We start from the raw sequence: 26,252 nt of genomic DNA, 5'->3' as shown, positions 1-26,252 counted from the left end.
GGATTTTTATGCACATGCACGAGCCTCATTTCCACTCCTATCTTTATCCATGGAGAGGGTGTGGGCACGCCCTTATTTCCTCATTGTATACAAATTTGCACCTGAAATTATTAGATGTTTGAATTAAGCTGGCAGCTAATAGGGAGCTCACATGTACCAGCGTGAAACTGAGACGCTCACCGGAGGAGAGGAAATGGAAATCTCAGTTCTGGAATCACAGACACACGACCAGGGAAAGGGAGAAAAAAGGAAGGGAAAAAAGCGAGCAAGAACAAATGTATGGATGCTCTTAGCTCTGTAAATTCAGAGTAAAAGGACCCTGGCAGAGGGCGAGGAGCAGGACGAGCACACTTGTAGCTGTTATATATAATAATATCTATAAAATACTAGATACATTTATAATAATAATGAAACAAAATACATTTGATTTAAAAAAAAAAGAACGCTAGATGAAATCTGTGGGTTTTTTTATACTACAGTGTGAGATTTTTATGCCCATTCTTCCAGTTTACACATCAGCACTTCAATGGATGCCTTTTTTACATGCATCTTTTTCACATCCAGCCTCAATAAACCATTATGTACGATCTGGGCTTTTCACAGTGACATCACTGGAATGAATTGTACTAATGGATTTTTTTTCTCCCACACAGCTGGTAGTTTTCAGTACTTACTTACACAAAAAGGCAAAACGTTAATTGAATTAACTGTAACTTTGTATCAGTGTTTAAAAACCACCAACAAGCTGCAAAATATCTTCTTCTTCTTCAGTCGGCTGCTTCCTTCTGTCACACCAACTGTCTGCAGCTTCTCTGTTGTCTTCCTCTTTTCCTCCTCCTCTTGCTCCATCTTCAGCATGCTCAAACCAGCTCAGCCTTGCCTCTCTAACAGTGTCTCCAAAGTTTTCAACCTGAGTTGTCCCTCTTGATTTACTTAATTCTGTCTCTACCGGAAATGTAAAACATTAGAATTCAACAAACTACTGAAAACAATGCTGTAGTTAAACTACTAATTTAATTATATGTAGCTTCTAGCACGTCCTGTACAGTTGGGAGAAATATTAGCAAAGAGAAGTTTGCATGGCACGAGATTAATATGATTAAACGATGCTTAGTGGTGGCACAATGTGTTGCTCTACCCAGTAAAGCATAAAAACAAGCCTATTCATCCATATCAGCCAGTATATACAAGTATATGTTGTACAGCATTAGCACACAAGTGCGCTTAGTCTTACTGAGTGTAACAATTTGACTCTGGCAAAACAAAACTGCACAAATGAATCAAATAGTGATTCATAAAGCAAGAACAAAGCTGTACATAATGATAGTTACCACCTGGTATCTGTGTTGCGGATCTCTTTTCTGAGGTGAAGTGAAACTGACCCAGTCTGTGTCTATTAAACAGCACCGCTGCCATTTTGTGTTGCAGCACAGCTACAGAAGAATAGCGGGGACATCTGTCCATGTGAGACGCCCTGTAATCTCACCCGCTATGGTAAAGAGCTCTCCATGGTCAAAATCCCCAGCAAGGGCTCAGCTCGCTATCTCTCCAGGAAATACGACAAGTCGGAGGACTACATCAGGTACGGCAGGGAACCTTCAGCAGGACCTAACACACTTATGAGCAGTGATGTGGTGCTCAGTGCTACTGCCATAAACAATGACCTCCAGCCTGCAATCACTGACAGACCCACGCCCATAAAAATAAACAAAACCCAATTATATTTTGTACAGTATTAGAAAACTGCTTGTCATGCAGTGGTGTGTAGATGTAGGAGCATCTTCCTTTTTATTTAATCTGACAATGTGAAATATTTATTGTAGTATAAGATTCTAAGTTTGTTGCTGGTATTGCTGCTGTCTGTATGTTAAAGACTAAAGGTGACCTCGGCTGCTTTTTGGTTTTTCTCTCATGTACAGTTATGATTTTTTTAAAAAAAGAAAGAAAGAAGACCCTCTGTCAATTCTTTTACATATCAGGACATAATAAAAATCATCTGGTTCTTAACTGGCCTTAAAATTAGATAAATAACACTCATATGAACAACAACACTTTGGATATCTGGATATTATATTATTATTATTATTATTATTTTGATAATATCCTGATGTATAAAATCTTTGAATTGACAAATCTTAAATATATACATTTTCCAAAAATGTATGTATTGTTACAATTGTTACAGTTTTTTTAAACATGGCTAGAGTTTGAAGCAATGAGGTCAGTGCATTTGCCTGTAATCACTCACATTCAGACAGTTACTTTGGAGTCTTTATGATGTCAATAAGAGCCAATGTCCATAAAACAGACATCCCAGGCCCTCTGCTCTGCCTGTGAGACCAGCCGCTGTTCCAACCTTTAGTTTTGGAAGGGCAGCCAACCGATCAAATCAAAACACGGAGCTGTGAATAAACATGTTTAGTCTCTGTTCCGCAGTATCTTATATAGATCATTTGCTAATATTTAAATTATAAGTAATTCATTGCAGTTCCTCTCAGTGCCTAATTGTTGGGGACGTGTAGAAAGTAAACATGGCTAAACGAATGCGCGTATGATGCCTCACTACATTTAATATTACCAGCTTTTCTAAATCCGCAGACATCGGGGACGTGGCAGTGACTAAGCATGCCGTCAGCGCACGTTCAGCTCGCCTCAGTTAAACCCTGTAACACCTCATTATCTCGCAAGCGCTGGTTAGATCTGTGTAAAGCGCTGAAGGCCTGGCAGTTAACAGTGAGCATAAAGATGACTTGATTTTTTTCTTCTTTTTTTTAAACTATTTTATATTTCTACCAGTGAATTTCACTGTTCTCTGTGGTATTCACACTGTTTTTTCAGAGACAACTTCCTGGTCTTGGATATCTTCTTCGAAGCTCTGAACTATGAAACGATTGAGCAGAAGAAGGCATACGATGTTGCAGGTTTATTGGGTAAGTAATTTCTGTCTCTTTTTTCCTCTATTTTCAGAATATGAAATGCTCTCGCTGGAGCCGAGTGAAAGCTGTTTTTATTGCGGCGCTGCTTAGTTTTCATTATCATTAGCAGAAAATGGGAGCAGATTGGGTATTGTGTCCGCTGGGCCTCTCCTTCACTACTTAAGTCCTTTCTTTTCAGGTGACATTGGTGGACAGATGGGTTTATTCATCGGAGCCAGCATCCTGACAGTCTTAGAAATACTGGATTATATCTATGAGGTACAATGTGCATGCAAGTCCGCACATATCAGCCAATCACAATATGAAACCAGACCTGCGGTAGCTGCGGTATAATTAGCGATAATTAACAGTTATTGTCCCGCTGGTTTTCAGAAACCAACCAACAGTCACTATTTATAAAACACATTAGTGCTTCATTGTTGCCTCTAATTGTCATCCTTTGTTTTAATTTCCAAATGTAACCACTGAGCATGTCAGTATGTTCTTCTGAGACAAAATCACCTGAAATTTTAAGGAGAGGTCTTGCAGTGCGAATCTTATCACTTATTATGCATGTGAGAAGTTTTATTTGATTCCCAGGCAGGAGAAACTAATATCCGCTCAGGTCGGTGCTGAGGACATGGTACTAACGCTGATCATGAAATGAACTCCTGCCTCATCTGTATCCCCTTTAAGCTTCACACCCAGCTGCCTGCTGACTGCCAAACATGTATGAATAAAGCAAAATCAGAGGCAGGGATTGTAATGCAGACGTCATGTCAGATGAACCCTTCACACCGCTGCGTGTCTTGTCTCATTCCTTCATCTCTTCACTTTCACCCTGCCTGCCGCTGTGGTCTCGGCGAAACCAGGTGATCAAGCACCGGCTACAGCGTCTGCTGAGGCCGCAGAAAGAGGAGAAGAAGAACAAGCAGCAGGCCAGCACTGTTGCAACAGTGGGTCTAGAGGAAATGAAAGCAAAGGTACAGCACATGGTGCAATGTAACAAATGATGCTTACAGTGGTTTCATGCCGAGTGTACAACTTCCCCTGCAGCACTGTAACTGCATTAGAAAACAACAAAAGAGTGAGTAAGGGAGAAGCAAATTAATATTTTCCCCCCCACTCCTAAAACAATAAAGAGTGTAATGTTCCTAATTAGTCCTAACCACTGCGCAAAGCACATCCTCCCCCAGAGTTCATATTAGCTCTTGCACAACTTTATTTGGAAGTTGCTCATTTCTGTGTGAACAATGGGCTTCTTATCCGACTATGACTGTGTCTTATGTCCACGCTGCATGCCAAAACCCTGACAAACTGTGTCAGACGTTGACTAATATTGTATTTCGTTGTTGAGGTCAGTGGTACAAGCGGTTGTGAAACGGTTATAAATACAAGCAAAAATGCCACCGCATTAAAATCCATTAACAACTTACAGAAAATGAATCAACGCTGGCCTGGTGGAGATATTAGCCATCTATCTTACATACAGCTCTGAAAGTACTTTAAATTGAAGCTATTATGTTTTCCTTTCCTTTTTCTGTAATATTTATACTGTTACAGCAAGAGATGCTGATGTTAATCATGCACCAGTAATCCCTGTGATCCATAACCTTAGGCTTCAGTCGGCTCTTAACACCCAGTTCCTGACAGATTTTACTCCTCAGCTGTAAAAGGATGATGGGGTATTGTCAGCACCCTGCCAGGCGGACAGGCGGTAGGGCAGCCTGGACTCCCACGTTTGTGAATGTGATAACTCCTGAACGAGGCACGTATGATTTTGAAATTGATACCATACGTGCATCTACTATAAATCTCGGGCGAGTGCAAGTTTCAGTAACTTTGAAATTAAGATCAAGGTCAGAGATCAACTTTTCTGAAAATCAACCAGGATTTACACCATAGATGCATCTACTAGGAGGCTGAGAGTAGCACTGGCAACCACCTGTACTTTTTTACCCTACTTTTAGAGCTTTATCACTTCAGTGAGAGGGGATATTCCTAATATGGTCATCTCAGGGACACAGCTCTGGCTGTTCAAACCTCATGGTTGCGATGGGCAGCACATAAGAAGAAAGTTGGGTTAAAGAGAAGATGGCCTTTGAAGAAAGAAGAGGTAAAACAGCTTGTTTCAGGCAGAGGATGATGTGAATGACTGCATCAAGGCCCCAGTATAAAGTATAGCAAAAAAAAAATTATGGAGGTGGAAATGAGCATAATAAAACCCCCTTAACCTAAAGCTTTCTTTATGTGATGAGAAAGGCTAATCGCAGGAGACAAAAAAATTGACCCAAAGCGGGAAGAAGTTCAAGGACATTTTTGACAACATCAGGCAGGTATGCTACAGTGACATGTGCAGCTAAAACAAAAAGACTAAGAAAAACTAACAAGAATGAAACAAGAAGGTGGGTAAGCATGGCACCGTACATCAAACACAAGAGAATCTTATGATCTGACTAGCAGCAAGTATTTCCCAGGGATAAGGGGCTTTTCCTTTAAATCAAAATGACTTATATTTAATGATAAATATACTTACTGACCCCCTTTGCTTTGCTTTCAACAGGAGCCCAATGACATGCCACGGAGTCACCCAGAGGGGGCCTATGCTAACACGATTCTCCCCAACCACCACGTCCCTCATCCTCACCCTCACCCCCATCCTCATCCTCACCACCACCGTGCCGGACACCACGGGGTGTTTGAGGACTTCGCTTGCTAAAGCCAACCATTGTTTCCTGTCTTGGTGACAACAGAAGATAAGAGCTGTCTGTGTTGAGACCAATAACAGACCCTTGGCATTTCCGTCACTCCTTTGCTGTCACCAGTGAAAAGCTACAGCCAAAGTCAAACACCAAACTTGTGCTGCTAACAAACCACTTGTATGTACAGTATGTAGGCACAAAACGGACACGGCTTTTTCTCCTTTCCTTTTTTTTTTTTTTTTTTTTTTTTTTGCTCTATCTCTCTCTCTGTCTCTGGATGGGATCCCACTCAACATCGCCCCGCTTCATGTTGTGATTCAAGACACAGGACCAATTTTTTGGTACATGATCACTACGAGGGAACAAGAGGAGGACTGCATGTCACCTTGATCCAGTTTATATTCCAAAAAAAGAAAGAAAGAAGAAAAAAAAAGATTTATTTATTCAGCTAGCATCTCAGATTTTTTTTCCCCGTCTGTATCCTTCCATGTATGTCTCTTGAAACTGTTTCTCTTACTTCGAGGAGAACACAGTGTACCATATCAAGTCATCTACACAATATATTATGTAATTATTTAAAGAGATACTATTATATGTTCTATATTGTATACAAGATGACAATAATTCAGTAAGCATACCTTATTCACCATCCAAAGTATGAAGGGAACTATTTAGGCTGAAATATATGACCTTGGCTTAGAAGATCTAGCAGCATCTTTCCACATGATACACTTTGTCTGGTTTGTGGTTAAGGTGTTAGAGAGTAGCATTGTACCTGTACATAAAGTCCAACGTAAAAATGAGAAAGTTCTAAAGGTTCTGTTTCGATGGTTGTTGTTTATTTTTAGTTAATATATATCTTATGTACTATTAATTTTAGTTATTTATACATTTTAGAGACAATTTTTATAAGAAAATATAACGATCACGATTGTAGCAATTACTGTACACTTACAATCTGCAGATACGATAGACTGCCAGACATTGATACTTTCGTCCAGGTAACAAGAACGGACTGAATGCATTGTGACTATTATATCCATCATTTCCTTTAAGATGTCTGAGACAACAAACATGCTTTGCTTACGGATGAGGATTGGGTTATGTTTTCACATATGACATGGTTGCGCTTTAAGTATTCCTCCTATTCGACTCATTTCTGCCCACCATCCACTCTTCATCTTGGTTAGCATCCTTACTTAAAGCTGACATAAGCAATAAGAGAATTTTTTACACATTTCTTTTGCAAACTCATCTCCTTCAGAACTACTGTAAAAGTACAGCAGCTATTTACACTGGGGACCCAGCGCGTGTGTGTGTGTGTTTGTTTATGTGTTTGCATGCGCACTTTAACATTTTGCACACATGACTGAGCACACTAGACTGACACAGCTCAGATGAGCTGATCCATGAAAAAAGGAGGGATTACAATCAAAAAGCTGGAAGAGTATTACTGCAGCGGGAAGGTTTTATCAGCTGAAGCCACCTCTGGAGATGCAGATGTGGCAGCAACGTAAACAGGTACTGTGGCTGAGCCGGATATATATTCTTATTGGTTTATGTAAAAAAGGACAGAGGACAACACAAATTTTTAAGAGCACAAGTAAGCAAAGGGAAATATAAACTGATTCACTGATTCACGACTAGTCTCTCTTTTTTTTCCACTGCAGGAACTTACCAGACTTCCCTTAGCCACCTAGAAATGCATATTTGATTTAAGGCTCTTTCTTGCACCATTCTTTTCGAATAAGAAACTGGAACTTACAACAGCATTGTCTATGTTTTATTGTATAACCTAAAGTAGATTATTGTTTATGATAGCAGAGATGGGATGGACAACCTTTGAAACATTGCCGATATGGATTTTTGTTTCAGGGAACTAGTAGGACCAACTCAACCAGAATGGGGTCCTGTGCTGTCAGCTACATCATAGTCAGTCGTTTCATCTGTTTGGCCATGTGTCTGTGCTCGAGTGTGATTTTGAACAGAAATATCCCGTTCTTTCTTGAAATATTTGTAGTAGTAAGATGGCAGATGCTGCTCACACTTTTTTTTATCTTGTGACAAAGAAATCTGTGTTTCGTTTACTTTAGCAAATCCTTAAGGCTGGAATTTGCTTTTAGTTCATTATAATAAGAGAAGAAAACAACCGGGGGGGGATTAAATTGTTGTTTTGCTTAAGTTCCTGCAGTAGAGTAGTGGGGGCTGTACATGAGGTTACCCAAGTAGCCGGTAAAGACTAGCTGTGAGCTCCTCATTATTTTCTTTTGCAAATTAATTGCATTCTGTTACACCCAAAAGAGAGAATTATTCAGGACTGATACAAGTTTTTGTATGCTTTGCTAGTACAAACCTCTAAGAAATTTTAGAAAGGTCAGCGTATATGCTAATCCAGATCAGTGACGTGGGACTGCATGTTTTATATCACAAGCACCTTTAATCTTGAGTGAGGTTTTTGCAGATGTGTGCTCTCAAGCTGTAGTTTGGACTTACACGTGTCAGAATAGGTATCACGCAATGCGCTGGTGCAGAGTGTGAACCAAATTTGTTCCTGCACAGAAGGTGGCAGACACTCCAGTGTCTGAGAAATGCAGGAATACCTTACACGATACAGAATTTTATGTTAACAAATGACAACATCATTTTTCCCGTTAATTTGATAGGTGTATTCTGTTGCTGCTCTTTGGCTCACAGTGAGATTCCAGTCTCCATCTGCCTCCTTTCAAGTAATCATGGGCTATACATGGCTGTTTAATATTCATAATCATGTGTCACTTTGACATTTTCAAAAGGTTCCCAATCTGAGTCTCTGATGGCATCCTGTACAGGCTATGCATAACAATCTTCTCCTCTGTCATCAATAATTGTAGCTATCCTCAGAGAAGTCACACAGGGGTTGGTGTGTTGAGATGAATACAGGGCTGCTTTATTGCTGTAGAGTTTTATTTAAACGGAAAAGCCTAAAGTGGATGTGGAAAGGCTTTTTTAATCCTGAAGACGGTGTGTTTAGGTTCACTGCAAAACACAACTTCAGATAATTCTGCATTCATCGACAAACACAGATAACTTTACAGCAGCAGCAGCCTGTGTGAGGTGCCACACAGTGGGCGGCAGGTCTGTGCTGTAGCAGACGGGACATCTTCCCTTCTTAACAACATGTAGCTCACATTCCTGGGATTCCTACTCCGAGCTCCCTTTACATAGGGGACCTACCTATGTTTTTAAAAGCTTAAACTACCAATCAGCCTGTATGTGCTTGCTACATTACCCATAAAAATTAATGTAATCTCACTAGCCACAGATGTTAGGTTTTGAATATCTGCCATTCTCCTGCTCGTTTTATTTTATTTTTTTCAGCTGAGGCCTCGGAGAAAAATATAAGTGCAGGGTGATGCAAGGAGCTGTCAGGAATTCAAAAGGAGAAATTTCATCCTATATCTGACAGAAATGGAAATGGACTATCCCTGCAGTGACAAGGAACGCTTACATTTTGTATATAAGTGTGATCTTGTGATTATTTCTTCTGTTAGAACACATTTTATAAATGTTAAATATGGTAAATACAATGACTATTAAAGTTTAGATAAAAACCAGTGCCTCTTAAATCCCATTTCACTGTATGCCGTCTTTTTATTCCCATACAAACCACACCGTTGAATAGCAATTCAGACTCTGGTCATTTTTATTTCCTTTTGAATGACCTTTAAGGTTGCATAAAGACATCTCGAAGGCTAGCTCCTAGAAGATGAGAGTAGGATTATTGATAGAGATGGTAAAAAATGTGTAATTCTGCTTGTTAAAAGGTAAATTGTTTGGGTTTTTTTTTTTTTTTTGATGGTTTAATTTTTACATTTTTTTTACTGCTTTCTGGAGGACCTAAAACAACCTTGTCCTCACACGACAGGAGAAAGTCCTGGGATTGAACATAAAATAAAGTACAAAATAATGGCTTACAATTAACTCACAGCTGCTCTGTAGTTATGCGGTTTTACAGCATGCCTCGGGGCAGTACATATAGACCCTTGAAATAACTAAAGCTGTAATTAAGGTTGCGACGTTTTCCCTGTTTTTACCCAACCCAGACATCAGGAATACCCAAGTTCTAACGTGCGCAGCAATGTTGCTGAGAAAACGCCGCTTATTTCTGTGAGATTAAAACCGTCTTCTTCGTATTAGAAATGTGATTTCTACACGTTCAATCCTCTGCTTGTAGCGGCCAGTAGCCATTACTGGTCTGGGACCTGCGCTGCTGACAGCAAACGCGTTCTTCTGCTGACACCTAAAGGACAAAAAGGATTCTGTTCCTGCATTGCCAACAATGTTATATCACAGCAATCCAGACAACAAAAGGACAAAATGTCATATTTAAACATCCTTTATTTAAAAAACAAAAAACAAAATTACAATTCACAGCTTATTGGTAATTACAGCACATATTTGGATGTGATGAACTTTTTAAATTGAAACGTATTGCTTTGGTTTTACAAGTACCCACGTGCACTGAACACTGTAAACCAACAGGTTCAATCAGCAATGGAAAATTTTAAAGAAAAAAAAATGTTTTATTTTAAATAATTTGCTTGATCCAAAGTGAATTTAGTTTCTGTTTGAAAGCACAAGGACAAAGCAGATACTTGATTCTGTCACAAAATAATAAAATAGAAACTGCAGTGTAAATAAAGCTTTAAAAAAAAAAAAAAGTTTAAAAATAGAGTGTCTATAAAATATTTATAGATGCGCTGAAAATGTCATGGAAGCCTCTGTTAGTGCTGAAGTGTTTAGAAGATGCATAATTTAGGAGATATGACAGATTGAATAAATTATGGACAAAATACTTAAGAGACTGCGCTCGGCGATGACGGATGCGATAATTAATCTGCCCGCTCCTTTAATTTTGGGCTTCTCGCGTCTGCAGAAGGCAAAGACGACGCAGATCACCACAATAACTTCATATTGTAATCTCAGCACTTTCAGCAATCTTTCACAGTGGGTTTTTTTTTTTTTTTGGGAAGATTATATTTTCAATTATGCACATTATTAGCATCGTACTCTTCAAAGGATTAAGACGAACATTCATACAAGCTGGTGCACCGTAATGGTAAAAAGAAAGACTCATCTTGAAAAAAGACGCGTCGGGGAAAAAAAAAAAAATGTTCACATGGCAGACGATACAGAAAACACCTTTCAGGACCACCAAAGTGGATGTAGTGTTTCCAACATATACATCAAATCCAATTACAGTTAAATAACAGGACTTGCCTTGATTTTATGTATTTCCAAGTAAACCGGATGATGAAAAGTGTCTAGTGTCAGAGAAAATACATTAAAAGGTCTTGTCATAAGAAATTACAGTGTATTTACTTCGTATCAAACAGAAAGAATGAGTCACGTACAGTATTTTGATATACACACTGCTTTCAAATGAAAAGTCCTCCATCAGACATATTCAGCTGTGTTATCTGTAATATTGCACATTATAATATACTCAACGACATTATGGTGTCCAGTACCGCTACCTCCACCAGAAAAGACCCCCATTGGGCAGCGTTACAACTGGGAGAAAGCAGCCATTTGTGTAACTGAGCACACCGCATGGGAGGACAATGATACCAACCAGTGACTTACAATATCTTAACAACACAGTTGAAATTCTTTTAAAAAAAAAGCAAAACAAAAACAGTTTCTTTTGGAGTTCTCAGACTGCCTACACCTGGTGAAATGTCTTCATACATTCTTTATTTCAGCTGTTACTAAACTAATTCGATTCTAATTTAAAAAGTACCGTACATTTCAAAAGGGACTCGCTACAAGCATTTAATAATGAGCCCTCGCCCTCATCTACTGCCTCATGCAAGCAAGTTTTCTTGGAAAACTTACAAGTAGACAACCTCTGAATAACTTAAAAACACAATGCTGGCCTACATAAAAATAAAGGTTTGTATCTATTATATAAAAGTTCCAGCAGCAATTTCTCAGAAGCTCCATTCCCTGCTTTGAGGCACATGTGCAGCCTGTGGATAGCTGGTGGTCTGACATTTCTGCGATAACCACCGCTGTATCAGGCTTCATGCACAGTGAAAGGTAACACCTCCCATTTATCCAAAGCGTTATTGATTTTATTCATAAATCTAAAAAAATATATAGATGTACAATACCTCGTGGAGTCATTTTTGTCAAGGCACATATGCAAAGATGCACTTTTGATATTTACTGATTTGAGTATTTACCAAAGTGCAACACTTCAGTGCCCCCTTGTGAAGGGACACATAGGTTACCAGTAGAAAAAAAAAATTATAAACAGCTCCGCTTTAAAATACCTTTGATATCGACATTAAATTAAAGGACATTCCCGCTGAAAAAGCAACAACATACTGAAAGTTTTTGCAACTTGTTTTGGTTCGTTTAGTCGAGCAGCTGCAGCCAGTACATCAGCTCAATCATGCCTGTTGTATTCAAAATAGTCAAAAGCACAAGTGTTACATCCAAGTGTTGCGAACCAAAATCAAGGTTATAAATCCCACTGAATGCATTGGACGTCTGAATCATAACAATCAAGTCAATACTGCAAAGTTTCTGCCCCCTAGTGGTCAAAGCCTGCTTGACGCAATCATTAAAACTATATGAAAAGGTTTCATTGCGAGTGTACTGCATTTATATATCCAAACTGCCCTTAATGCACACAGGAAGACAGAGACAATCACTTGTGTTACCTGACCTGGTGACTAAAAGTCACCTACACCCCTAAGCAGGAGTTATACTTGGTAAAAAGTTTAAGCGATGGGTGGTGGCACAACGGTTGCCCTCTTCACCCTAAATTCAAGCCTCAAGACTTTTTTAGCGAACGTGCAGGAGCACAGGTTTCACTGCTTTTTTTAAGTGCTGTTTCCGTGCTCTTGCTCAAAAAGCAGCATGGCAAGTTGGGAGCGAGAACCGATGCTCTCCAAGTTGCTCTGAACACATCTGTGATAGATGTCCTCACTGAGTCTTGGGTTGCAGACTTCATAACGGTATTGCTGGCGTAACGCTGGCTCTATTGCCCTGAATACGTGCAGACCTGAATACTTTACGAACATTTCGTAGATATCCATGTTCTCTAGAATCTCCTCGTTTTCTTGGACGTCCGCCACCATCCGACTGCGCGTCGTCATGTAGTCCGAGTTGTAGAAGCACGTTTCATCAAACGACCTGCGGTCAAAAAGGCCCGCGTCCTTGACCAGATCAAGTGTGTCTGGATGTGGCTGGTTGTGATAAGCCACGTCGGGGTTGTACTCCTGAAAATGAATGGGGAAGAATACTTGCCAATTGTTTATGGCATTCATGCGACAGCGATTCAGAAACTCCGAATTGATGTTTGTGTTGACTTCAGCCAGGAAGAAGAGCGTGTCGACGGGGTGCTTCTTTGAGATGATGTCCATGAATTTGATCTGGGATGGCGTTTCCGTCTTAACACTGATCCACGGGATTTTCACTGCAGGGTATTTGCGTTCATAAACGGTTATCTGAGACTTCACGCTGGCAAATATATCATTCTGGCTAACTTGTTGGGCCTCCACTGGGTCATAAATAAACAAGAAGGTTAGGATTGCATTTTCGCTGGTCTCAAAGGCATTCGAGGCAAAGACTTCAAGAAAGTGATCGACGTAGCTCCGGTCCTGCAGAGTAAGCGGTATAATAATGTGGACCCTTGTAGCTTCAGTGACATATGGCATGGGAATGATCTCTATCTGGCTCAAAGGTCGCACCAGATGAACCCTCTTTGTGATGGAGCGGCTGTGACCTTTCTGATTAACAGCCTCCAGCTGAAGGTCTAAGGTGTACTCCATCCCCCTAATGGGGTCAAAGCGTCTGTAGCCATTAATCAGTTGCTGCTTCTTTAAGTGTATAGTGGGCATGTACTTCTTGTTCAGCTCTCCTATGGCGGTGTCAATGACATCCGCCACGTCCATGCGGTCAATGCCACGCAACTCGCACTTGGGTGAGTCATCGATGCACGAATAAATCTCCTCCTCTGTGAAGTATTCCCATTTCAGAACTTCAAACCGAGACTTTGGTTCAAAAGGAGGATTGATCCCCACTGGCCACTGGGCGCTTCGGTTCCCCTCAAAAGCAACAACACTCACATTCTTTATTTCTGCCTGTGGAAACACAATAAGTGTTAAAATAGACACATTTAACCCAGCTCGTACTACACTGAAATTGTGGTATTTTGTGCCAACAATAGAGGCGAGCAGGCAGGTTTTTATTTGTGACTGATCCACGGGTGATTTGCGACACTTGAAAATCAGCTTACCTGCAGCTTAGCAATCTCATCATAAGTCTTCTGGAGTTCAATCTCAGTGAAGAATCTGTGCAGGCGGTACATCTGCTCCGGGTCAGACACTGGATGGACGGTCAGGGCTTTCTTAAACTCTTCACTCTGTTCTTTGCTTGGATCGGAGTTTTTTGCCAACTCATAATGGTGGTAGTGAAGTCCCTGAAAGGAATCACACAGGTCCTTTCATGAGGTGCGACGACACAAACACGCCTATTGTTATTCCAAGCTGTCAGCTGTTATGCAGCGCTGCTTTCATTCAAACAAACATTACATGCCATCCAGGCAGCATCTTGTTCTCGTCTCTGCTGCAAGGCTGACCATAATTGCACAGTGAACTGTAGACAGATTCTTTTTTTTTTGTTTAAATAAAACAAGACGGTTTATAACTGGAGATATTTACAGTTAGACTTTTGGTCATTTTTAGGGATGTGTTTATTTTGGGCACTCTTAACAGTGTCTCTCACTTTAGTAACAGGCTTGAAGGGGGAAAAAAAGGAGGAAACTAACAGAAGTGACTGACACAGGCGGCAGAATCCCACTAACAGACATGGTCACTTAAGCCGAAAACAAAGTAACCACCTAAGGAGCTTGAGTGATTAAAAAAAGTGAACCCAATCTGATCAAGCTATTAAAAGAACAAAGAACAGAGACAATGCTTAACTGAGCAGTGAAGCAATTCTGTTGGAAATGTTTTCCAACTTACGCCCTGTAGTTGAAGACTTAGTGAAGCCTAATTGTTATCAGTGTTCTCTTTCTTAACAGAAAAAAAAAATGCCTGGGTCTGTGTTCAAGCTATTTTCTTCAGCCATTTGAGGCCTTTTAGCTTGCCTCTGTTTCTCCCCCTTATCTTGGGAGTGTGGGAGTGTGAGGGGACTCTGGTGGAGCTATTCTGGCTCGGGGCACTTAAGATAGCCAAGTTACTCACTCTCAGCTATGGTACAAGATGGTTTCCTGCTTTGGGGGAAGGCCAAGTAAGGGTAAATAGAAGCTAAAAAGATTTTTACATGTATGGAAAATAATACAAACAAAACAAAAACTTTAGTATGGGTGAAGCAGACTGCCTGAATGACACAACCAATTGCCTAAAGGGTGGAGACAGAGCTTGTTTGACCTTAAATGTTAATGACATTACAGGAGCAGAGCATGTTGACCCACAGGGGATTTTCACGCCATTGAATCTAAGCTGAACTGTGAGCTGTGCTTTCTTTGCCTGTTTGCTTATTCCACAGTGCTGCTGGAGATGCAAAAAATGCAAGGCTAAAGGGTATTAGCAAACCACTCTGTAACACAAATACCATCTCTGTACTTGCATGGTAATTACAGTTTTATATAGCTGGCTGTCCGTCAGCTTTAAGTGCTTTCCCAGAGGCAAAGCATGATTTGCACTGTGAGGGTTTTTAAAAAAAAAAAAAAAAAAAACTGCTATGACCTATCACATGGCTGTTCTGAATGAAAGACTTTGTGCAAGTCTTCTTTGTGGTTTGATACACAAAAAAAATCACTATTAAAAAAAAAGGTGTTTGGTCTTTCAAAGACTGTATAAAAGTTTCTGTGTCCCAAACGTAGATTTAAGTGCTTTAAACCTGCATTACTTCTGAAAGCCAGCAGGCAGCGACTTTTCTGATGTCAGTATATCAGATTGCATAGATGTCTATGGGGTCATAGGATTCTAAATCCACTTCTCAACCTACCTCATATTCGCCAACGCAGTTTATGCTGGTGTAATCAATGATGCATCGTCCAAGCCACTCATCAGGCCGGGCGCTCAGGATGTCGTTCCTACAATTTTCCAGGAAAGGCTGGAGTCGTAGCAGCAAGCTACGTGACAGGAGGTACCCAAACCCTCCATAGCAGTACCTCCCTTCCATCGCCCCACCTATGAACTCCTCAGGCCTGCCCATGTAAAGTTCTCGATCCATACTCAAGTGCTCCACCAGGGCTTTGATCCGGTCGGCTTCAGTGTAGGCGTCATCTTGGACAAAGTAGAACCAGTCGTATTCATTGATGTAATGGTCGAAAATGTATTTGATGGTCTGGAACATGTTCCATATCAGCCTCTCGTCTCCATGAGAAACCACAAACATGCCGTGAGGGATTTTGCGGCTGCGCGAGCCAGTAAAGAAGATCACAGCGTCCAGATGATGGCTGATGGTTCGATTCACAGCTACACCTAAGGTGTTAATGGTGTTTTTGGAGGTCATGACCCCGACGAACAGACGCTCCCGCATCCCCAACTCCGTGCTGATGTACTTGGCCCTGAAAGAGATGTCAAACGGTGACTGAGTGGATGCTGCTTTGAATGAAAACTGCCAACAAAAGAACTAATGATCTAAATAGATCTTATATCATAATATATTATTTCGCATATGTAAAGTACTGTGTAAGGTGTGTAATGACTCTTTGGGAATCACCTTGTTGTTCTTTTTTTACATAAATTCAACTAAACAAATTTGGTGTCTAAAGATATAATTTAAAATTGGTTATGCGCCAAGTTGTCTGTTATGTGCAGGCACAAGACTGGTTTTGGTGTCTTTTATTCTTGAATGAATGAATGAATGCCATAGGTCAGGGTCAAGTGGCTTAACAAACAAAAATAACATTGCTCTGAAAAATGCTCAAGTACAAAGATCAGATTGACTGCTCGTTAATTCCCATTCAATGTTCAAATGAAACATTTGAAAGACCTTCAGAACGCCTGGAGAACTATTGCTCAAAATCACTTAAAAAAAAATGTCAAGAATGTCAGACTCCTTTGAAGTAAAGCAAACTATTGAGGTGTGGCTCAAAAACTGTTGTAGAGTCTTGTAATTTATTGTTCAGCTCATTAAACATCTAGAAATTATTAAATCATTACAGAAAACAAGGACTAAACAGACATGATGTAGTGACCTATAGTGGTGGCTTGTAAGTCTCACACTGGACTGCCCGATGACTTTACAGCATTTCTGACTAATTTTTTTTTTTTTTTGCTTCCCCTTTCAAATCTGCAAGAAGATACTCTAAACATCAGTGTCCATTCAGGCTTTCGCAATATTTCCATCTTAACAGAAAACACCAAAACCGAGTTTGTCGATTAGATGATTTAAATATCTTGACACACAAGTAACAACTAATGTTCTTCGGAAAAGTAAACATGTAAGAACTTGCATTGTGTTTCATCATTCACCACAACGCCAAACTGATTTTCATTTCCTTGTTATGCTCCACATAGCATTAATAATGGCCTGTTATTGGAGCTGCAAATGTTGGTCAATAGATCACTCAAGACAGTGGAACAAATTTTAAACAACATTTTTCCCCCAAGAGAATTCGCAGCTGTTCTCTTCACATGTGTGGTCCCACATGAAATATTTGCATTTTGAACTCTCGGTTGGACAAACAGTATATGTGAGAACATCTACATGAGCTCTGGTTATCTGTAGGGTGACCTGGGTCTGTACCGTGCAGCGAGTTCAAAATCCCCAGGGTATCTTTCTGTTATCTGGACTAATTTAACATAACACTGGTGATTGAGATAAGCAGTCACACAAAGCTGGTTATCAACTCACTAAGTTAACCCAGAGTTTCCTAATCTAGATATCAGCGTGTTCACATGAAAAAGGGGGTTTTGGCAACATCTGACCTGTCGCACTGATTATTTTACTGGAAGCTGATTTCGCAAAGAAAGAGTAAACTATGATATTAGGAAAATATGAATAGCTTACACAGATATAATGGAATGAACAGCTGCTGCAGTGTGAGAGGAAAAGGACCGTGCAGTAGTTTAGTGTTATATGATTTCTTTAAATGTTTTAGTCCGTAAGACTGGAAGAGAGCTACTAAATTAACAAAGTTAAGCCTGTTTAAAGACAGAAAGAAAAGCTGGCAAAAATACAAGTTGTGTGAGTTAACAGACTATATCATTAAGGATGAGGTATAAATGAGTATTCCATTAAATTAATGTTTAAATTTGCATAGGACAGTTTTGGTTTTTATTCTTTCAGCTCCAGCTTGATGATGGATAACAGTAAAGAACTGATACAAAAAACTGATTTTAAAATGTAGGTTTTGTCTAAATGCAATTGATAGAGAGTCCATAAGTACAAACAGGTTTCCAGATTTTTATATTCATGTTTTCAGAACAACAAAACTGTTGTAAAATCGTTTGCACCCAACAGAGAAAACATAACAAGGACAACTGGACCTAGAAGTTTTCTTACTGACTCTTCGGGAATACAAAGTCAAACTGAAGCCATTAAAAAAACCTTTGACTTTATACCCTCCTGCTATCAAGTCAGATATCTTCCAAGAAGGCTGGCGCTATTTTCAGAAAACCTGATTGGTCAGGAGGTGGAGACTTTGTACTTGCTGATCTTTAATGTGCAAGGTTCACAGCTTAAGTTACCAAAGCGATGAACCTTGGTTAAAAAGTGAACCACCTTAATAGTACAGAAAAACCTGGGTTAACACCAAAGTTACCTTGATAAGTCAAAATCCTGCTTGGTAGTACAGTGCTCAGGAGTCTCACACCCGACTCTACATTATAAGACAGTGGTTCACATCTTAATTGGCTCAAGTTTACAAAAGTTAGGATGCAACTGAAAACTAAGGATTACCAGACGGAACAGAGTCTGTAATAACAATGGCTATAAAAGACAGTATCAACCTGATCTGGGAAAGCCTACTTCCTTTAGCCCCACATTTAGCTTCATTGGGATTAGGGTTAGGCATAATTCATAAGAACAATTATAAGATGCACCACCCTTTACTGAACAAACCAACGTTTGGCATAAGCTGCCTCAGAAACCTCGGCAATTGCATGTTTGCATCTGTAGCCTCAGCAGAACTTCTTTACGAGGAAAGACCCTTTCTTGGAATTGGACTGAAATTCAGCCACTGTGGATGCAGAGGCCAGCACTTAAATAAGGTCTTTACTCAGAGAGGGGGAAAAAAGCAAGTTTGGAGGCATACTGTAGCACAGAAAAAAAACTAGCTCTACTCTGGCCAGGGTTACACTGGAAAACAGCAGAGGAAGTGGTGCAGACTTCACGTTGTGTCCAAATTTCTGTGGATATGTGATCTGGCTCTGAATCAGCTGTGGCTACCACTATTAGCTTTAATGATGAGGATACTCAATTATAATCGTATAGCTACATGAGAATTAGTGACTGAATGTGTAAAAAAAAAAAAAAAAAGTCTTTGAATGCAATTTTCCCAACTCCCTCACTAATTAACACTCTTTGCAAACTCCTGTAATCACATTTCTCCATTGAAGTAACTGTTAAACCTGCAATTTCAGCAGCTTTTCTGCCTCTTAATCATGTTTGGCTGCATCTACAGATGTGCACGTCTCTTGTGAGGCATCTTGTCCTCACTTTTACAGCCTGTAAACTTGCGCCAACCAAACCTAGATCTTTGTCTTCACTTATGGGACACAGGAACAATGGTGTGCACAGAAAGTAGGACACCTGGCCACACTACCCGCGCAGGCGTTATGATGTGAAGTCACACAATGAGTGATTTCAACACCATCATCATAATCATGACCATCAGAGACCAGTCATCATTTAAAAGGGATGCTCTACACAGCGGCCTGCTGTGCTGTAGTGTATAGCAACGTGACCTGGATTGAGTATCAGCCACAGGCTGTCAGGCTGTGCTCTCCAGTCAAAGCGAACCAACAAACACAAGTTACCTGAAAACTTTCTTTGGGGCGCTCGGCTGGATCTGTTTGTACGGGACTATTCTTGGTTGAAAATCCTCTTCGGACGTCACATCGTTGACAGCAGAAATAGAGTTGGGCTTTCGGGCTCCTTTGAGCAGTCCATCCTTACCTAAAGACACAGCCTCCCCTTCCTTACTGTCCGGAGAACACGCGTCTTCCGACCAGCTCACGCTCAGTAAACTCAGCGTGAAGCCTAAAGAAATACCGATCACCACCGGGCCGAGCGACCGCAGCACAGAAATTAACAACGAAAATCTCATCTTGAGTGTCGGATCTCTCTGTCCGGCAGTCCCGCTTCGGTCGCTTTCAAGGCGTCCAAACAGGCCTCTGGACTGGGACAGCTCGACTCTACATCGAAGTGGAGCATCCAGAGACAACTTGAGGAAAAGATGCAGCTTCTTCCTTTAATTTTACGCAGGACTCTTACGTGTCAGTCTAGCTCATGCTTGGCTCCGCCCCCTCCTGCTTGGCGTGTCACAGGCGGGACTACTTTGTGCGTGCTGAGCGGGGCGGAGGGATATTGGCCAATCGTATTTATCGATTCGTGTTTTGGGACACGGATTTCCCCCGCTTGTTTTAGTGTCTCTGAACACAGTTTTAATCTCCGTGCCCATGAGTGCCAAATAGATATTTTCCACTTCTAAATAATGACACCCACTCCTGATATCCGATTACGAGTTCGCCTTGGGAAGGTGGGAACGACGCCTCCTCATTGGCTACATATTAAACACCAAATAAACTAAATTAAATTAAAGTTTAGGATTAAAGCTACTATTTTTATTTTTAAGAACTGGGTATCCTTTTAGTGGTTGCCAGGGTGACCCTTCTCCAGGTAAAGACTCTAGATAACCTGCTACAGGGGCTGCAGACAGGAAACATGCTGAAATAGGGCCATTTGTGTTCAGGTGCACGTACAGATTTTCTTTTTTTTGAGGGGGGGCTAGATCACCTTTCATGGCCTTACACATCCAGCATGACACGATGAGTTACGACTGACGACAGGTAAGACACAGGTGAGGGAGAGCTGAAACACAGCCAGGGTCCTGTCTACCTGGACCAGGTGATGGCCTCTTTTCACAAGCTCAAATTAAAGAACTTCAGCAGCTGCTGTCATCGTTTCACTGCCCCCCTCCCTTCCCTTCCTTTTTCAAATTCAGCTTACACCGAAGTAACAAACAGGTAAACTTAATAGCTGAAATTAAATGCATAAGAATGAGAAAAAAAATGATTGTTATTATTTTATTCAATCTAATTAATGATTCGATATTATTACAATAAAGAACAGTTAACCTTGCTGTGTTAATAGATACAGTTTTACAGTTTTCTGACCTTTTTACTTTTTCAGCATACCTTTGCTAATGTAATTCATATAGTGTTCCAATTTTATATCTGAAAATGCCTTAAGTATTTGTGGCACATATCCTGGAAAGATTTCTCTGAGATTTTGGTTCATGTTGACACGATAACATCAGCTACACGGTGATGCCAATCTTTACCACATTCCAGTGGTGCTCTGCTGGATTGTGATCTGGTGACTGTGGAGGCCATTTGAGCACAGCAAAACTCATTGTCATGTTCAAGAAACCAGCGTGAGCTTTCCCCTTCTGGATAGCAATGCTCAGTTGGTGACACTGGGTGGAAAGTGTGCCAAAATATATATTAATTATCATTATTATTATTATTATTATTATTAATGTTAATAAAAACAACATGGTTGTTTCAGGTTGTTTACACCGAGTTCCTACCTAACTATCTGAATGCTTTAGCAGAAATCAAGACTCATCAAATAAACAAACAACATGTTTCCAGTCTTATTTTGTCCAATTTTGTTGAAACCGTGTGAACTGTAGCTTCACTTTCCTGTTCTTATCAGACAGGAGTGTCACCCGGTGTGGTCTTCTGCAGCTGGAGCCCATCTGCTTCAAGGTTTGACCTGTTATAGTTTCAGAGATGAGTGATTATTCACGTTGCTGTTGCCGTCCTGTCAGCTCAAAGCAGTTTGTACATTCTCTCCTGATGTCTGGAATCAACAGGTATTCTCACACATTGGACTGGCGCTCACTGGATATTTTCTCTTCCTTTGGACCATTCTCTGTAGCTTCTGGAGATGTTTGTGTTTGGAAATCCCTGCAGATCAACAGCTTCTGTTATAACCAGACCAGCTTGTCTGGCTCCAACAACGAGTCTGCATCCAAAGTCACTTGAATTGCCTTTTGTTCCTCATTCTGATGCTCGGTTTGAGCTTCAGCAGGTCCACAAAATGCATGTAATTGGCTGATTAGATATTTGGGTAAAGCATAAAGTAACCTTAGAATATATATAATAAGCTGAAATGTAACACTTACAAGAGGCTTTTTTTTTTTGCATCTAATAATAATATAATAATATAATAATAATACTGAAGTATACTTTTATTATACTGATGTGCCTTTATTTTCTAGAAGTTGTCATGCAAAACTTAGTTGTATAGAGAATTTTTGCAACGTAATATTTTTCCACTTCAAAGGACATAAACTTCCTCCGCCGCTGTTTACACGACATGCAACTTCATGCCTTTCCCTCCAAACACAGGAACACCTTCATTAGCACACTGATACCACCCAGGTGTATCACTACATGCCACTGCAGGCCCTTTTTTCTTCTCAATACAAGCTGCACACTAACCACTCATTAACTGTTGGACACCAACAAGGATTTTCAACCTCAAAATCAGGCATTAAATCCTCATTTTATATGCTATAGATATGGGCTCGCTTTTAAAGCTGTAACAGTGAAAAACATTACCAACTGTATCTTAAGCTTCTCTCTGCCGCTGCCCCATGTGCGTTTTATTAACAATTTCCGCTCATCCACCTGGTTCTGCTATTCTCTGTTGGCTTCTGTGCTCCTCGTCCAGATGTCGGACACTCCGTGCTTTGTGGTCTGTGCGGTCCACCCTTCAGCTGCCTCCTGATTTCACCCTCCTCACTGAGACTTCCATTCTCTCCTCATCTGACATCTGCTGATTAATTTTTAATGGGGGAGTTTAAAAGAGATTAAAAGCCTGACATGATTCAATATGGTCTGTGTATCACTGCTTGCACGGAAGCATGCAATGCTTTCTTTGTGTGTTATCATCTTTTGGAGTCATAGCTGTGGGCATGTGTTGTTTGAACAGACATTAGTAGGTAAAGACAGACCAAAAACCCAGGTATCCCTTTAAAAAGTGAGACTTGTTTGATTATATAAGGCCTGATTTCAGTGACTGAATCTTGTGTCTTTACCTCGTGTCATTACTCTTTTTTTCTGTCGTCACAGCTGTTTGTATCTTTTCTGATCCACACATTTGATTTGGCAAAGATTTTACGCTGCATACCGTTCTTTTTCTTTATCTGGGCTTGGGACCAGAACTAGGAAAACATTCACTCATGAGTCCCGCGTGGGTGTGTTGATAATCTACTCAAAGTAAAATACATAAACTTAAAGTCTCCTCTTTCAGTGTACTACATGCTTTACATCTTCTGTGATTTTTCAGGTTACATCTCCTGTTCATTCATTTAAATACCAAACAGAGCTCTGCTGATTTGGGCCCCCTGGTGGTAGCAAATATTCTCATCACTTCAGTTATATGGAATCTACTGTAGATCATAAGAGTAAATTAGTGGTTATAAAAGACATTATATCACAGCATTTAGCTATTGGTACTTTGCATTAGTCAATATATTTATTTGACCTTTAACTGCTAGTCTGATTCTTTTTAGACAATCATTGTAGCCCACCGAGTAAATGAAGGGTGATAGGAGCATTTTTTTGTGTTAGATTTCTTGGCATAAAGTTAAAAAAAAAACATTACACAATACTGATGATGTTAACTACTGTCTGGTTAAGTGAAAGTTACATCATATTCTAGGGAGGAATGGCATATTGTTTGGCATCAGCAGTGACTGGAACAGAACATTTGATCACTGATGTAAGCACGTATATCATACTTTTTTTTCCATGCTCAAACTGAAGTGCTTTGTCGTTGAGAATTAAGATTGTGTGCTCATTCTTGAGAATCTTCATTACTCAAGGTTTTAATAATCAGTTCACAGTCTGTACACGATAACGCTGACCTTCCTCACCGTCACAATAACTCCCTCAGCTGTGGAAGTAGCTGATATTGTCATGGCACAGCTGCCCGTGTTTAAAGTACCCAGCTTTGTTAGATGAGTCATGTCATGGCCCAGAATGGAGGCGACATGATTACATTAGTTACAACTACATTGGAAAGTGAGCCAGTCTGAAATATAGAAGCGCCAGGTTTGAGGTTATTGTGTCACCAGTCAAAACTGAGTCTCTAAAGCAGTATCTCCCTCACAAATCCAGCTTGTCTTTGAACATTTTTGTTGTTAATTTCGAATCTGCGTATATGAAGAGCTTAGAAATCACTGATATAGAGTATAAAGAACACACTGAATACTTTCGGCTGCAATATTGAGATTTTTTTATTGTTAGCAAAGCCTTTCACACAGATGATACTGTCTCATTTACTCAAACACAGTTTAGGTGAATGGTACAGAATATTAAATGGTAAAAATCTATCCATCCGTCCATCGCACGATCTGATATCATCGTGTTGGTGTTGTTTCTGGATCAACAAAACTAATGTTAGTCCAGGTTTAACATTGCAAGTGACCTATCACATAGTAGTTATGTCATAGTTTTTCAACGTAGAAACACCATCATACGACACACCAAACCTTAACCTTAGCTATTGCCCCAATTATATGTTGGACTCTATCACTCTATCCATTTTCTTCTGCTTGTCTGTGTCCAGGTTAGGAGGCTGCAATTTAACCAGAGATGCCCAGACTGCCCTCTCCCTGTCCACCTCCCCGATCTCCTTCGGGGTGAAACTGAGGTGTTTCCAAGCAGCTGAAGGATATAATCTCCCCTACATGTATGCCCCGGGGTCTCCTCTTGGTAGGACATGCCTGGAACACCTCACTTAGGAGGTGTTCCAAGAGGCTTAGCCCAATAATTGAATCCCATCAACTGGTTCTTTTGATGTGGAGGAGTAGCAGCTCTCTTCTTAATCCCTCCTGAGTAACCAAATTCCTCACGCTTTCTTTAAGGGAGAGGCCAGGTACGATTTGGAAGAAGCTCATTTCTGCGGCTTGTGTCTCTGATCCCTCCGTTAGTACCCAGAGTTTAGCATCATAATCCTCCACCTGTCTGTTTGCTGTTTTGTGTTTTTCCCTTTGTCCAAAGTCTACATAGGGCTGGGCAGGTGAAGGTCTGCTTACAGGTGGAGTCCTTGTTTCCCACGCTTGGTCATCACACCTGCTGCTCATCAAGGCTCATTTTCACCCAGTATTTAAATCAGCTCTAACATCCACTCTCATCCAGCTTGTCTTTTATGTCAGTGCGGTAATCAGGCCCTTAACTTCCTCATGTTCATTTAAGCGTTCCTGTTTCTACATTTCTCTGTTTTCCAGTGTTCCCCATCACACTGAAGGGTGGTTCCTTCTCCAGAATAACCCACCTGAGCTGGTCAAGCTGGTTTTCCCCTTCATCTGAGATCTCATCAACTCACCTGCCTGCCCATCCTCCTACAACTGTTCTTAGGATTCAATAAGACCAGTAGTCTCCCATTAAAAATCCTCCTCCGATTAACCAAGTTAGAAATCATCCTAATCAACACACCTTTAGAACAATTCTCTGGAACATTTCTGTGGAGCCTGTGTCTGGTTTAACTCGCTTCTTTTCTCTCAGTGATACTTGTCCCCGCAAACTGAACTGTCCCCTGGAATCCACCTCCCTTCATAATTGCTTCAAATTCAAATTTTATTTATCACAGACACAGTGATACACAGTACGACATGCAGTGAAATGCTTATTGCTGTGCAATTCCCGACCAGACACAAGAATAAAACTAAAATTTAGAATAAAGTATGAAATTCAAGTTAAAAATCAAAATGAAAAAAATTTAAAGTCAGGATGATTGTTGAAGACGTTAGAGCTCAGGGTTGCTTTCCCACAAGCCTTTTTTTTTCATCCAGAAGAGTCAACTCCTGCTGGCCATTTAAATAAATGCTACATTGGCTTAACTTTACAGACTCTGAAGCTATGTCCAACTTTTATACTCTCTGTAAGGACTTAAAAAAATAAAAAACAATTAAAAATTCACTTAACAGGTGACAGAATAATGTCTATATATTTACAGTGTCTGGTTACAGCAAAAAGCACTAGCTATTCATTTTTCTCATATATGCCCTACTCAACCATGTGTTTAACATATATGTTACATATGTTAAACAAGATTTTTCTGGGCTCTTTTTGTATTCTTGAAAGTTTTGAACAAAATTTAAGTAGGCTTTCAACCAGCAGTATATATTAAAATAATTAATGTTCTCTGGAGATTGTGAAATACATTTATTGTTTTGCCTGTATGTGGCTGTTTCAGCTGTCTTAAAATATATCTATGTCAATCGTTTATTTTGTGGAAAAGATGTTTTCCTATATCACATACAAAAAAATAATCACTGATAAACTTCAATCAACAACGGGAACCCCCTTTGTGTTTGCAACCCAGTTTTCCCACATTCCTGATGAGTCCGTGAACGCTCCACTTAGGAGTCCTCCTAGCTGCCTGA

The 26,252-nt window shown here is 40.2% G+C and overlaps 2 protein-coding genes across 2 annotated transcripts in view; one reads left to right on the top strand and one right to left on the bottom strand.

Annotated features, from left to right (window-relative positions):
• Positions 1-8,712, top strand: part of asic4a (acid sensing ion channel subunit family member 4a) — a 94,829-nt gene extending 86,117 nt beyond the window's left edge. Inside the window, exons 6-10 of the mRNA XM_006799105.2 lie at positions 1,429-1,582; positions 2,839-2,930; positions 3,115-3,194; positions 3,788-3,898; positions 5,479-8,712. Coding sequence (XP_006799168.1) covers positions 1,429-1,582; positions 2,839-2,930; positions 3,115-3,194; positions 3,788-3,898; positions 5,479-5,634 — 593 coding nt within the window. The 3' untranslated portion in view covers positions 5,635-8,712. The remainder of the gene's footprint in view (positions 1-1,428; positions 1,583-2,838; positions 2,931-3,114; positions 3,195-3,787; positions 3,899-5,478) is intronic.
• Positions 8,713-9,996: 1,284 nt separating this feature from the next.
• On the bottom strand, positions 9,997-20,045 carry chpfa (chondroitin polymerizing factor a). Its single transcript, XM_006799104.3, has 4 exons — positions 19,606-20,045; positions 15,623-16,187; positions 13,908-14,090; positions 9,997-13,752 (listed from the first exon to the last, which is right to left on the bottom strand). Exons 1-4 carry the CDS (start codon positions 19,893-19,895, stop codon positions 12,490-12,492), a joined length of 2,301 nt encoding a protein of 766 aa, XP_006799167.2. The 5' UTR covers positions 19,896-20,045; the 3' UTR covers positions 9,997-12,489.
• Positions 20,046-26,252: the final 6,207 nt, after the last annotated feature.

Source organism: Neolamprologus brichardi, chromosome 16 (genome assembly GCF_056152115.1).
Source record: "Neolamprologus brichardi isolate AB-2024 chromosome 16, ASM5615211v1, whole genome shotgun sequence".
Lineage (NCBI taxonomy): Eukaryota > Metazoa > Chordata > Actinopteri > Cichliformes > Cichlidae > Neolamprologus > Neolamprologus brichardi.
This window is presented reverse-complemented; position numbering and strand designations above follow the sequence as displayed.

Coding starts and splice junctions, on each gene's coding strand:
- chpfa (XM_006799104.3), bottom strand. CDS start 19,895: ATGAGATTTTCGTTGTTAATTTCTGTGCTGCGGTCGCTCGGCCCGGTG. Junction 14,091..15,622: donor ACTGCGTTGGCGAATATGAG/GTAGGTTGAGAA, acceptor GATTCCTTTCAG/GGACTTCACTACCACCATTA. Junction 13,753..13,907: donor ATGAGATTGCTAAGCTGCAG/GTAAGCTGATTT, acceptor GTGTTTCCACAG/GCAGAAATAAAGAATGTGAG.